Source organism: Papilio polytes, unplaced genomic scaffold (assembly GCF_000836215.1).
Source record: "Papilio polytes unplaced genomic scaffold, Ppol_1.0 DF823991.1, whole genome shotgun sequence".
Lineage (NCBI taxonomy): Eukaryota > Metazoa > Arthropoda > Insecta > Lepidoptera > Papilionidae > Papilio > Papilio polytes.
Genome location: NW_013525213.1, coordinates 529,657 through 541,263, shown reverse-complemented (window position 1 = coordinate 541,263; position 11,607 = coordinate 529,657). Strand labels below are relative to the sequence as shown.

Sequence of the window (11,607 nt, the reverse complement as noted above, 5' to 3'; positions counted from 1 at the left end):
CGAGGTGATCTTCGCGCTGCCCGCGCTGCAGCTGCACCTGCGCACGCGCCACCTGCAGCGTGCAACCACGCCCACTGACCAAGGTAACCATCACAACGGTAACACGGATTATTCCCACCCGTCACCCCACTTTGTCCCCACGTGAGGATATAAAGTTTCACCCGTCCCACCTTTTAGGTCCACTATCACCAGTAAGATGATAGATGGAACCGTTATGAAATAAAATAATTTCCAACCGTCCCCTCGTATTAAAAGGTGGGACGGATGAAACTTTTTATTCTCACGTTGGCGCAAATCCACGGCCAGCGCGCATTTTGCGTGGGAACAGGATACATCTCCTACAAGTAATACGTATTACTCCATCCAACCCACCTCGCTAAAGACTATTTATATTGACATAACTCAAAAATCACTGTGGCGATTTCAAAAATTTAAAGCCATTAAAAAGCTACGTTATCAATGAGTACGAAGTCGCGAGCAACAACTAGTCTTTAATATTATAATGCTAAGTGATTTCTGTCTCAATTTGTCTCCGGCTCGAAGGACCAGTAAACTAATTTGTTGCAAATTATTACTTTGTCAGACGAGAAGCCGGTGGTGGAGTGCAGCTTCATCACGGAGTTCGAGGACCATATCTTCGTGTCGGTGGACGCGGAGGCGTTCCTCTTCCTGCACGACCTCATCTCCTCATACATCAAGGAGAAAGACCGCGTGGTGAGTTACAGTTATACACTTTGTTGTGTGACGGAGTGAAGTTAATCTTTGACATATTTTTTTTATAACATATGGTGGCAAACGAGCAAACGGCCACCTGAATCCACCGAAATGGAAAGCGACCGCTGCCCATAAACATTTGCAATTGCAGATGCGTTGCCTACCCTTCATTGACGGAGGAGACGCACATTAAGAGGACATTTACCCTTCCTATGCGTCTCCTCCACCGTCAAATCTACTTTTCCTACCCATCCTTTCTCTTAAGAAAAGGGTGGAAAGGGAAAGGGACTAAAATTAGGCCTCCGGCACCACACTCATCAGATGAAACGCGGAATTGCTTCCACTTCACGTGTGGTCGTGGTATTACACCGGGCGAGCCGGCTAATTCGTGCGAAGATGTTAAAGCAGGCTCTACCATTGAAAAACTCCATTGCAAAACTTTACTCTGTGGTAGAACTTTTGACAGTTCGATTATCATTAATGTAATACGTCTATACGAATTAAGAACAGTTAAGTAGTAATAACTTGTTTAATTTGCATGCAAAATACCATATATTGTGCAAATTGCTGTGTTTGTTGTAGTATATGTGATGTAATGTGCAGATGCCGGGCGCGCGCGGTGCGGGGGGCGCGGCGGGCGCGGCGGGTGCGGCGGGCGCGGAGGGCGCGGCGCCGCAGGACTACCGCGACTACCGCTGCCTCACGTGGCATCTAGAGCCTACCGTCAGGTAATAACACTTACTTCACCTTGACCTTGACCTTCGCCTTGACCTTGACTTTGACCTTGTTGATTTTCGCGGTGGTTTGAAATCTAATACTTGTGACATAAGGTAGGAAACAGCACGCGGTCTCCTTAATCTACATACTTGAATAGCGAAGTAATCTGCCCAAAGTTATTCAATCATTGTAACTGCGCTTCCTACCCTTAAGGATTAACTCTTAAATGCAATTTCGAACCTTCCGAAAAAATCATATTGAATGCAAGATCGGTATTATAATAAAAAAAAAATAGTAAAAAATTTAGCATTCAAATTTTACATATTTCGTTGAATGTTTTAATAATAGTACGCAATTGAGGGTTAATCGGTGACGCAACAGACACGTATATTATTTCCCCTTCGTAAGCATCACCTATACCATCAAATCTAATTCCCTTATTATAGTTGTAAGGTGTGCGTTGTGGTTGTGTGTGCAGGTTGCTGTCGTGGGCGGGCAAGTCCATAGAGCCGTACGGCGTGGACTACATCCTGCAGAAGCTGGGCTTCAGCCACGCGCGCACCACCATTCCCAAGTGGCTGCAGCGCGGCGCCCTCGACCCGCTGGACGCGCTGCTGGCGGCCGTGCTGCTGCGCCTGGTCGCGCTGCTGCCGCACAAGACCTAGCTCTACCTAGCCACACCGCTGGCTCCCAGCTCTGATATCGCTTTTTTATAAAAGGTAACCAAACCATAGACATTCGAAATTCCAGATGCCTTGTTTTCGACGGAGATGCAGTAAAGAGGATATTTCTCCTGTCTATGTCTCCTCCACCGCCAATTCCACTTCCAAGATGGGAAGGGAAAGGAACTATAGTAAGACTTAAGGTTATAATACATTGAATTGTATATCCACTATAAATACCGTGTTAATAAACTTTTATTGATTGTAAAGGTTCAAAGACATCATTCGTAATAAACGCGATGTCCTCACATTGAACAATATTAAGGTATTTGTAAAAACAAACGTCCTTGAAAATTCTAGAAAACTGTAATTAAATAAATGTCACACAGATCTCAAAATATTTATATAGCTAGCGAAAATAATTAACCAAACTTTAATATTATATCACGTTTTTAACATTGATATGTAGAAAAAAATAACACATCTAACTCGAACTTACAAGTACATTAATTTTTGGTTAAGTTTACTATTTTAATTTTCACCGAATTTTTATATTAAAAGACTTTATTTACTATAAAAGTTATTTTGTGTGCAGTTAATTATAATTTTAGTTAATAGAAACAATTGTTATATAAATATATACATATATAACCTAAATCTAACATAACCAATATCTTTTAAAAACAGATACAATCTATACTTTAATATAGATTTCTCCGGATTGATCCAAAGCACAATAACAAGGAATAAAATGACTCCGGAGATAGGTTGGGATAAATTTCCTTTGATTTGTCATTTACAATGCAAAATGACATGAAAATCCATTCTCCTTTAGATACAAAAAAAGATATCGAACACTCCATAATTAGGTTATGTACTACTCTATTACTCAGTAACGCCATTTTCTATGTACATGACGTTTTTACATATTTTGAAACCCACACCGGGGAAGATATCATTTTATAAGTTTTAGTACATAAAACCGGCTTAGATATCAGTTCTGCCAGTTAAAAGTTCGACTGGTCAGTTAAAACTGAGCGGATAACGGATATTGTATCTTTCAAATTGTATTGAAGTGTATAGTTCTTGTATATTTATGGTAGTTGTTATAAATTAGGTAATTTGGTGATTTCCGGTAGCTATATGTAACAGTTTTATAGATTACATTTTGTATGGCCTATAATATTCCAATGTATGAATATTTTGTTTTTAAGTCGAGTATCGTTAAATTTGATATTTGTCAAAAATATTTTATTATTGAATAAAAAATCGTTTAGTTTAATGGGTTTTGAAAGTAATTATTTAAATGTTTACAATATTTATGATAAAATAGTGTTACTTTGGAGGGAATCAATGGATAGGTTAGTTTAGGTGGTTTTATTTTAGCAAATTATTTTTATTTCACGTTTGTATTATTTTGTATAATACTTTTAGTGGTTATAGCGGATTGTATTTATATGATGCTTATGTACTGATATATTTTATTATGAAAATGTGATTTGTACATAATGAATGTGATATCAATAAATGTTAGACAAATTATGTTTGTTTTATTTATATATTTATCGCAGGAAGCTATAAATTGACTGTTGCTTTATGTGTAACAAACGTTATTGTCTTGCGTTTTAATATTGTTTAAGATAAAATTATTAATTTAATTCCTTTTTCTCGAAAGTAGAAACTCGATGTCATTTGTATTTAGTTCTTTTTAAAATTAAAAGTACGTCAACTTGCATACGACCAATAAGAGCAGAGCAAGCGGCTCGAGTGGCCTTTATTAGCTCGAGCGGGGTCGAGGCGCAGTTCAGTGCTTAGAGGGCGACGTTTGTAGTGACATGTTGTGGTGCGTGTTGGCACAGTGGCGAGTCGATTGAGGAGAGTAGTGTAGTAGAAGTACGAGTGGGTGCCACGAACCCACTGCTCGGTCTTGCTTGTTGATTTGCTATGCGATAAGTGTAGATTCCGAATTATATTGTGTTAATCCGTGTCTCTAGTGTTTTAATGCTCGCACTTCACCCAAATAACGCCCACGAAACCAAGACTCGGTAGCAAAGATGTCGGGGAGAAAGACCCAACTCCGACATATTAATAATTGATAATCCAATTATTGCCAAATTATATTTACTAGCTTTCGCCCGCGACACCGTTGCATGTGACTTTTACTATCAATGGAAAGTTTTGGGTGCATTTTTTTCTAAAAACTAAAAAGAAAACTACTTTCCTACTTTCCTTTTTGGATAAGTTCACGTGCCACTTTATTAATTTATGAAAATCAAGAAAACTAAAATTCAATATTCTTTAAGTAATATTGTAAATGCGAAAGTTCAGATGGATGGATGTTTGTTAGAGTTTGTAGCGTAAATGGCTGAACAGATCTCATCATAGACTTCCCACTTTTTTTTTTATTCCACGCGGACGGAGTCGCGGGCAACAGCTAGTGTAAATTATAATTCAAACGCTAAGAAACAGCTCAGCGTGTCAATTTTGACGTTGGGATATTACCATACAAAGACCGGTGAAAAATGTTGTTCCCTGTCTAGCCAAAATATTTGTAACTCACAGTCGGTTACTAAAGGATTGGTGTAGTAATAAAGTCAACGTGGTATTTGTATTCAAGAGGCATTTTGTCATTTCTGTCTGAGGCTTTATAAATGAAAATACAACGTTTAGCAAAATAACTTTTTAATAATAAAAATAAACTTAAATAATAAACATGACATCAAGTTAAAACATACAAAAGACTTTAGCTTAGCTTATCGCATTGAATCTGAAAAGACACATAATGTGCAATATATTTGTCTTTTTCTATTCATTACTTGTTCTTAGGCTGAAAGAGACATATAGCATTTTTATATAGCACAATAAAACAAATTTTACTCAAGCTTAACAGCTAGAAAAGCTTGAAAGCTTTATTTCGTGCATTTCTATACGTTATTCATAGTTTTAACTGAGGAAACACGTATAACAATGCGGTTTTCTTAGTTTTTGTGGCAATTAACAGTAAAATTGACAATTTTATTCTATACATTGTACACTTAATACACGTAAATAAGACTGGGGGAGATCATTACGTTTGTAAGAGAATATATGAATAGTTGAATTAAATAGGAAAAAAAATATAAACAATTATACAAGACTAGTCACACTTTTATTTATCTTTTGTTGTTAGTTTTAATATTTTTTTTAAAAAAGAGGGATAATGATTGAAAAAATGTTTTACTTAAAAAAAAGAGTTTGTATCATTATTTTAAACACTGAAACAATACAAAATAAATCCAAAGACAATAGATGACATTTTTAAGTGACGTTAATTTTTCATTTCTATTGAATTCTATCTATACTATTATAATAAAGCGTAAACACACACTTCTTTGTTGCCTAAGATGTCAGCAATCACAGCATATTTTCGAATAATTCTTTTTTTAATAAAAAGCCTTACACTTACGTCACGCTTTAGGCTATATATTGTTGTTGTTAAACTTATGGGATAAATAAATCGGAAAAATCCTTGATGTGGGAAAGGGACCATACAGTACAAGCTGCAAACATCAAGGAAGCAAGATTGCCATGGTACGGTAATTTATATTTTGACATTTGCAATAAAATTAAATTTTATATTTTCATACGGATGAAGCCGCATGGGAATAGCTAGTAGTTAAATACGAACGCATCTTTAGTACGCATTTATTTAAATTAACGTCTAATAGCATTGCTCTATCAAAGATTTACTTTATAACGTAAATTCACTTGTATTGTGTTGTATTTGTTTTGTCAAAGTAAATGTTTATAATAACGAAAGCCACAAGTATATTATGTTTATATTTTCTTAAATAAATAACTTACAGAATTGCATTGTATGCATTACAATAATCCTATCAATATTGTGCGAACTAAATATTAAAAATGTATTGGAATATTCGAATTAATATCAATTTTAGCATATATTAAAATAAGTTATACGCGTACATATATAAATCAACATCAAACAAAATTTATTTTGATTTCACAAGAAAAATAACATTTATACAACATTGAACATGTCAACTATTTATCAGTTATTTTCAAAGTTGCTTAGTGTAGATTTCTTTCAATAAATCTTCACTAAGGGACTCTCAAGTATGTAACGACTGAGTGGGTGTAGTTAAATGACATAAGTTACAAAATGCGAGCTCTGTGTTTGGGGGCGTGGCGCGTGTGGGCGGGGGGCGTGGCTGGGGGCGGGGGCGGGGCGCAGTCAGTTCATGGCGAAGTTCTGCGTGAAGTCGTACTCGATGGTGGGAATGACGGACTGCACGAACTTCAGGAACACTATGAGGTAGGCGTGCACCGCCATCGCGCCGCCGCTCTCCGTCACCGTCTCTATTATCTTCTTCATCACCTCCGCGTGTCTTTACACATAAAACATTTACTGAACATCTTAAATACTCACTAAGGGAACCGCAAAAATAATACCTTGGGACTCCCTAAGTGAATTAAAACACTAACATTAAATGCCTTTTACAAATTCAGGTTTCCAGTTGTATTAAGTTTGAAGGTGACCACAAGGTCAATACTGTAGCTATATACCTGCAGGGGTGCACAGAAGCCATAGTGGGTCCAGAGAGGTGCGGGTGAGCCTCCATAGTGACGGTCTTCTTGGCGTGGTCCTGCGACACGTCCTCGTACATCTGCTCCACACTCAGCAGCCGGCGCTCCTGCACACAGCGAACTGTTAATGGCCGATTAAACTGCCCCTTAGTGTAGATCGATGTCTCACCTCGTCGTACCCGATGAGCCAGAGGCGCGGCGTCTGGTAGTACTTGTCGTAGGTGATGTGCAGGTCGTAGGTGCGCGTGCGCACTATGTCGTCCCCCTCCCCCTCGCCCTCCGCGCGCCGCCCCGCGCCCGCCCCCTGCCCCGCCCCCGCCCCCACCGCCTTGCTCTCGCGCCGCGCCCGCAGCTCTGTCGACTGAATACTACTATATAGTTGTATGAACACCAAAACAAATCAATTAAAAACATATTTACTAGCTAATGCTGGCGACTTCGTCTGCTTGAAATTAAAAAAAACCTTTATAGCTTATTTAGTAGTAAGATTGTTTTGGGGATATAGAATAAAAAAAAATCCATTTAAATAATATAATTAGTAACAAAAAGTTGACATTAAGGCAATTGAGACTTCGTAATGAAAGATTTTTAAGGTGCTTAAATATGTAAAGAATATTGTGTCTCACGGGATCAACTTCATCCAGCAATCCAGAGGCCTGGAACTGCTCCATGTCCTCTGCCTCGCCATCCTCATCGTCATCATCATCCCCGTCCCCCGCGCCGCCCTCGCCCTGCCCCTCGCCCCCGCTGTCCCCCGCCTCCGCCGCCTCCAGCGTCATCTCACACACCTACATTACCATCAATCATATACTCTACTACTATTGTTCACTTCAAAAAACACATCATCATAAACAGCTCACCATATGTCCCCACTAAGGGGCTTGGAACCATCCCTAATATAGGGTGATTAGGATTTAGTCAACCACTCTGGCCTACTGCGGGTTGGTTGGTATACATACCCTCCACTAAAACACTGGCATTGCATCAGTTACCTCAATATTACAGATGTTCATGGACATCAGATCAAATAACAGGTGAATTACTGTTTGTTTACTTCCTTAACTATAAAATGCATATTTATCTAAACACTAGCTTTCGCCCGCTACTCCGTCCGCGTACAATTAAAAAATATATTAAAAAAGTGTATGTTACTGGGCAGATTTAAAATTTTTTTACTGTTAGAAAGGTAGTTTTTGAGCCTATTCATTACAAGCAAAGTTTTCCTCTTTACAACATTAGTTTAGATAATATAAGAATAGATACAATTGAAATCTTTCTTAGAGAGATTCTTTATTTATTCATTGATTGATTATTTTATTTTCAGAGATTTTGACTTATGTACTAATGTACTGTGTACCTTTTCTTCCAATGTGGGGGAGCCAGTAGAGTCATAATGGTGTGTGTCAACCCAGCCTCCGTCCTCATCATTCTCATCCTCTATCACCTTCTCTTTGTCCTCACAGTATTCAATCTAAAACAATGTTTGCATGAGAATTTAATTCATACAATATTGAATTCCCCTGTCACTACCATTTTTCTGAAATTAAACTTTTTATGAACATTTTACAAGCAACTTTGATTTTTATGATTTAAGTAAAACAATAACTTAACAAGTAATATTGTTTTTTTTTACTATTTATAAATAGCAATATTAAAATATTACTTATAATGACTATATAATGCATCATCACTTGAGGTCAATACCTTGCTCCGAGTTTATCAAAAGACCTCGTCACATCTCAGTGACAATAACAATACAGATGTTGACAATTATTTAACTTGTAAGCATTGTGACAATGGTGATATTAAACCTAGTAAGAAGCTTTTGCATCTTTGAGACATGTTTTTTTTTTATTTAAACTTCAACTTCTACAGATTCTTGGTCCATACTCTTTTGCACAGTTTGTTTTATATTTTTTTGTTGCATAATCCGTATATCATTAGTGAGTTCCTTTTTTTTATATACAATTATACTACTGCTTTAACTTATAATAGCGTGACAGTTGTCAGTGGCGACAGATGTATCTTTGAACCGTGTCTATGTAATTTTTTTCAGATCTTGAGACATGTTCTACATCTGTTCTAAATTTCATGTAGCTCTGTGAAGCCATTTTGTTGATATAATGTAATATACATCTATTAATCTAAACTTTATGATTAACAAATATTGAGTATTGACTTGTAAATGTACTTTCCTGTTATTTAAAAAAGTTTTTCATAGAGCTAGTTTAGTAAGGGAGAATTCTGCAGTACCAACCTGTTTACACCGTCTGTAACATGGCACATTCCGTGTAATAAGAAACTGCTTGTCGGAGGGCAAATAGGGGCGTATCTTGCCCTCCTCTCCACGCGCCCACTGCCATGTCGGGCAGTGGTGCACTAGGTGGTCACCCGCTGCTACGAACTCTTCCGGTGTAAGTACACCCGTCTCATGGAATTTAGATTCCTAGAAACAATTCCTATTTATATGAATAAACTATTTGATCAGTGTTTAAGTGTAACATGTAGTATTATTTTCTAATTTGTACCTTTAAGGAAATATTAGCAAAAAAAAGTTAAAAACGAATAGCTCTATTTCAACAAAGCGATTCTTACAATTAGAACGTAATACCGACAGTAAATTGCTTGATTAAAGTCGACATTGTGTACACCGGTACCGATAACGATTTAAACATGTTACACAAGTTTTATGACTACGATCACAGTATTATAAACGCCGATACTACTGGTATAAATCATATAAACACAACAATTTGTTATATACCCACCTTCAGCACCGGAGTTAAATATCCCGCTACGCCCAAAGCGGTCCCTTTTACCGTATTAATTACGCTTTGCATTGTGTTTAATATTAATTACCAATGCTTATAATAAGTGATATGCCTAATATAAATTATTTAAATGCGTTTTACACCAAACAAAGTAACTTTATAATATAACTGCAGTACAGAAATCAAAATTGAATTGTCTTTGTAATATAACTCCTGTTATGATCATAGAGTAAGTGACATCTGTCTTTGTCTTAAAATGATTTAATTTTTAATATCTAATTTTTAATCAATATTAAATTCACAGAATTTGTCAATAATCCCATTTCCTATCTTATCATGCTTAATATCAGATAAAACTTGTAGCTAGAATATTAGCAATGATATTTATCATTGGTATCTTTAGGTTCCTGTTTGATTTGACAGTTTATTACTCTTTGATTTTCAATCTCAACTGTCAATGTCTCATTGATTATTTGACAATTATGTATGAATAAATCGTAATTCATTTTAGGATATTATCTCATAATTTACGTTTCTTTTAACCGGCAACGAGGAATAAAACAATTTATTATTACATTTACATTAGGTGTGTGTTAAACACTAAGATTTCTTCATCATGGAGGACGTTTTAGATGAAGTTGTGTCGTCCGAGGATTTGCAAGTAAGAAAAATTTTGTACAACATATGTGATTCATTACAACGCTTTGTTCTTGATATTCATCTTATTGTGTTATAGAAATTCGAGCAAGTATTTCATGAGCAATTGCATAAAGGTAACGTGACTCATAAAGCGCAATTCGAGTACGCCTGGTGTCTTGTACGAAGTAAATACCCTACAGATATTAGAAAGGTATGTGCAACAATGTTGTTTTATCTGATTGCGTATTTATTATTTTTTGCTTTAAATAACAATACATATGCTCATAGACATTTATCACCTCTCTGATTACTAAACCATGTTTACATATTGAAAACTGTGTTTCCAGGGCATCCTACTCCTTAAGGAGCTTTTCAACTCTCATCCTGAGGGTAAGAGAGACTACCTGTTCTACCTTGCCATAGGTAATGCTAGAATCAAGGAGTACAACAAAGCTCTGCACTATGTGAAGGCTTTCCTTGAGATTGAGCCGGCCAATCAACAAGTTCTTACGCTAGAGGTAAAAGGAAGTTTATTGTTCTCTAAAAATCGTTTTTGTTTTTAGCACAATAGAACCTCGATAAATTAAAGTCCAAGGGAAAGGCAAAATGTTTTAAGTTAATAAGGGTCTATGTTGTAGAGGTTTTAGGCTTGAATAGGAAGGGAACATATTATTTTTTGAAGTTATAGAGGTTTTTAAGTTACTGAGGTTTGAGTTATCGAGATTCTACTGTATTCACTAGATTTTGTAATGATATAACTTCTTATGCTTATATGTGAGATTTATTCTTGTTTACGATTTACGAATGTTTTAATTGCATCTTTAAAAACAAAAGCTGATAAGTCATTTGGATTTAATCCAAACTTAAAAGAATACAAATATTGGTTTTTGGATTAAATCCAGGAAGTGCGTTTTAATTCTTTTTGTTCTTTATTATTGCTTTCTTTGTTAAAATCAGCGCTTACGTTATAAGCAGACCTTTGTAAGTTTTTAAATTAATTATTTGTTACTTAAAACAAAAAAAAAACAGTTGTGAATAAATGTGGAAGGAATTAGTAAGTTTTTATTCTATTTCAGAGACAAATCAACAAGAGAATGGAGAAGGAAGGCTTGATAGGCATGGCAGTGGCGGGAGGGGCAGTGTTAGCTCTCGGAGGCCTTGTGGGGCTTGGGATTGCTCTTGCTTCTAGCAAGAAATAGCATTTAGCTTTACTGTAAGTACATGTATTGTTTATGTAAATGTTATAGGCTGTCCTAACCCTTATCTTAGATATGTGTTGACTGACATTATCATTTTTTTTCTGTTGTGGCTCTCCAAGTAGGTTTAGTGATAGATAAATTATTAGGGCAATAAAATATCAATGTTTATAAAACTTCAAATGATAACTGATTGGTATTAAACCAAGGGGATGTAAGGCTTTTCATTGACTATACATATCGACGCTTGAAAGGCAAACATAACTAAGCGACTTTGTCCAAACTTTACAGGAGAGTGTTTGTAAAGTTGAAATATTTGGA

General features: G+C 36.3%; 3 protein-coding genes across 3 annotated transcripts in view; 2 read left to right on the top strand and 1 right to left on the bottom strand.

Moving 5' to 3' along the window:
• LOC106101270 (uncharacterized protein KIAA1109) overlaps window positions 1-2,670 on the top strand; it is a 25,358-nt gene extending 22,688 nt beyond the window's left edge. Inside the window, exons 34-37 of the mRNA XM_013280435.1 lie at window positions 5-83; window positions 584-714; window positions 1,318-1,442; window positions 1,910-2,670. Of these exons, the coding sequence (XP_013135889.1) occupies window positions 5-83; window positions 584-714; window positions 1,318-1,442; window positions 1,910-2,096 (522 nt within the window). The 3' untranslated portion in view covers window positions 2,097-2,670. The remainder of the gene's footprint in view (window positions 1-4; window positions 84-583; window positions 715-1,317; window positions 1,443-1,909) is intronic.
• A 3,487-nt stretch (window positions 2,671-6,157) lies between these two features.
• LOC106101312 (ubiquitin-like-conjugating enzyme ATG3) lies at window positions 6,158-9,646 on the bottom strand. Its single transcript, XM_013280488.1, has 7 exons — window positions 9,449-9,646; window positions 8,938-9,126; window positions 8,038-8,151; window positions 7,307-7,468; window positions 6,850-7,041; window positions 6,660-6,787; window positions 6,158-6,481 (listed from the first exon to the last, which is right to left on the bottom strand). The coding sequence occupies exons 1-7, from the start codon at window positions 9,518-9,520 to the stop codon at window positions 6,328-6,330; spliced, it is 1,011 nt and encodes a 336-aa protein (XP_013135942.1). The 5' UTR covers window positions 9,521-9,646; the 3' UTR covers window positions 6,158-6,327.
• Window positions 9,647-9,920: 274 nt separating this feature from the next.
• The window catches only part of LOC106101310 (mitochondrial fission 1 protein), a 6,253-nt gene continuing 4,566 nt past the window's right edge, over window positions 9,921-11,607 (top strand). Inside the window, exons 1-4 of the mRNA XM_013280487.1 lie at window positions 9,921-10,112; window positions 10,188-10,301; window positions 10,438-10,608; window positions 11,167-11,303. Coding sequence (XP_013135941.1) covers window positions 10,068-10,112; window positions 10,188-10,301; window positions 10,438-10,608; window positions 11,167-11,289 — 453 coding nt within the window. The 5' untranslated portion in view covers window positions 9,921-10,067 and the 3' untranslated portion in view covers window positions 11,290-11,303. The remainder of the gene's footprint in view (window positions 10,113-10,187; window positions 10,302-10,437; window positions 10,609-11,166; window positions 11,304-11,607) is intronic.

What these genes read in the sequence shown, in the direction of transcription:
- LOC106101312 (XM_013280488.1), bottom strand. Translation starts at nt 9,520, where the DNA reads ATGCAAAGCGTAATTAATACGGTAAAAGGGACCGCTTTGGGCGTAGCG. An exon ending in ATTTAACTCCGGTGCTGAAG is followed by an intron (nt 9,127 to 9,448) that starts GTGGGTATATAA and finishes AATTGTTTCTAG; the next exon opens with GAATCTAAATTCCATGAGAC. An exon ending in CCCCCACATTGGAAGAAAAG is followed by an intron (nt 7,469 to 8,037) that starts GTACACAGTACA and finishes ATGGTAATGTAG; the next exon opens with GTGTGTGAGATGACGCTGGA.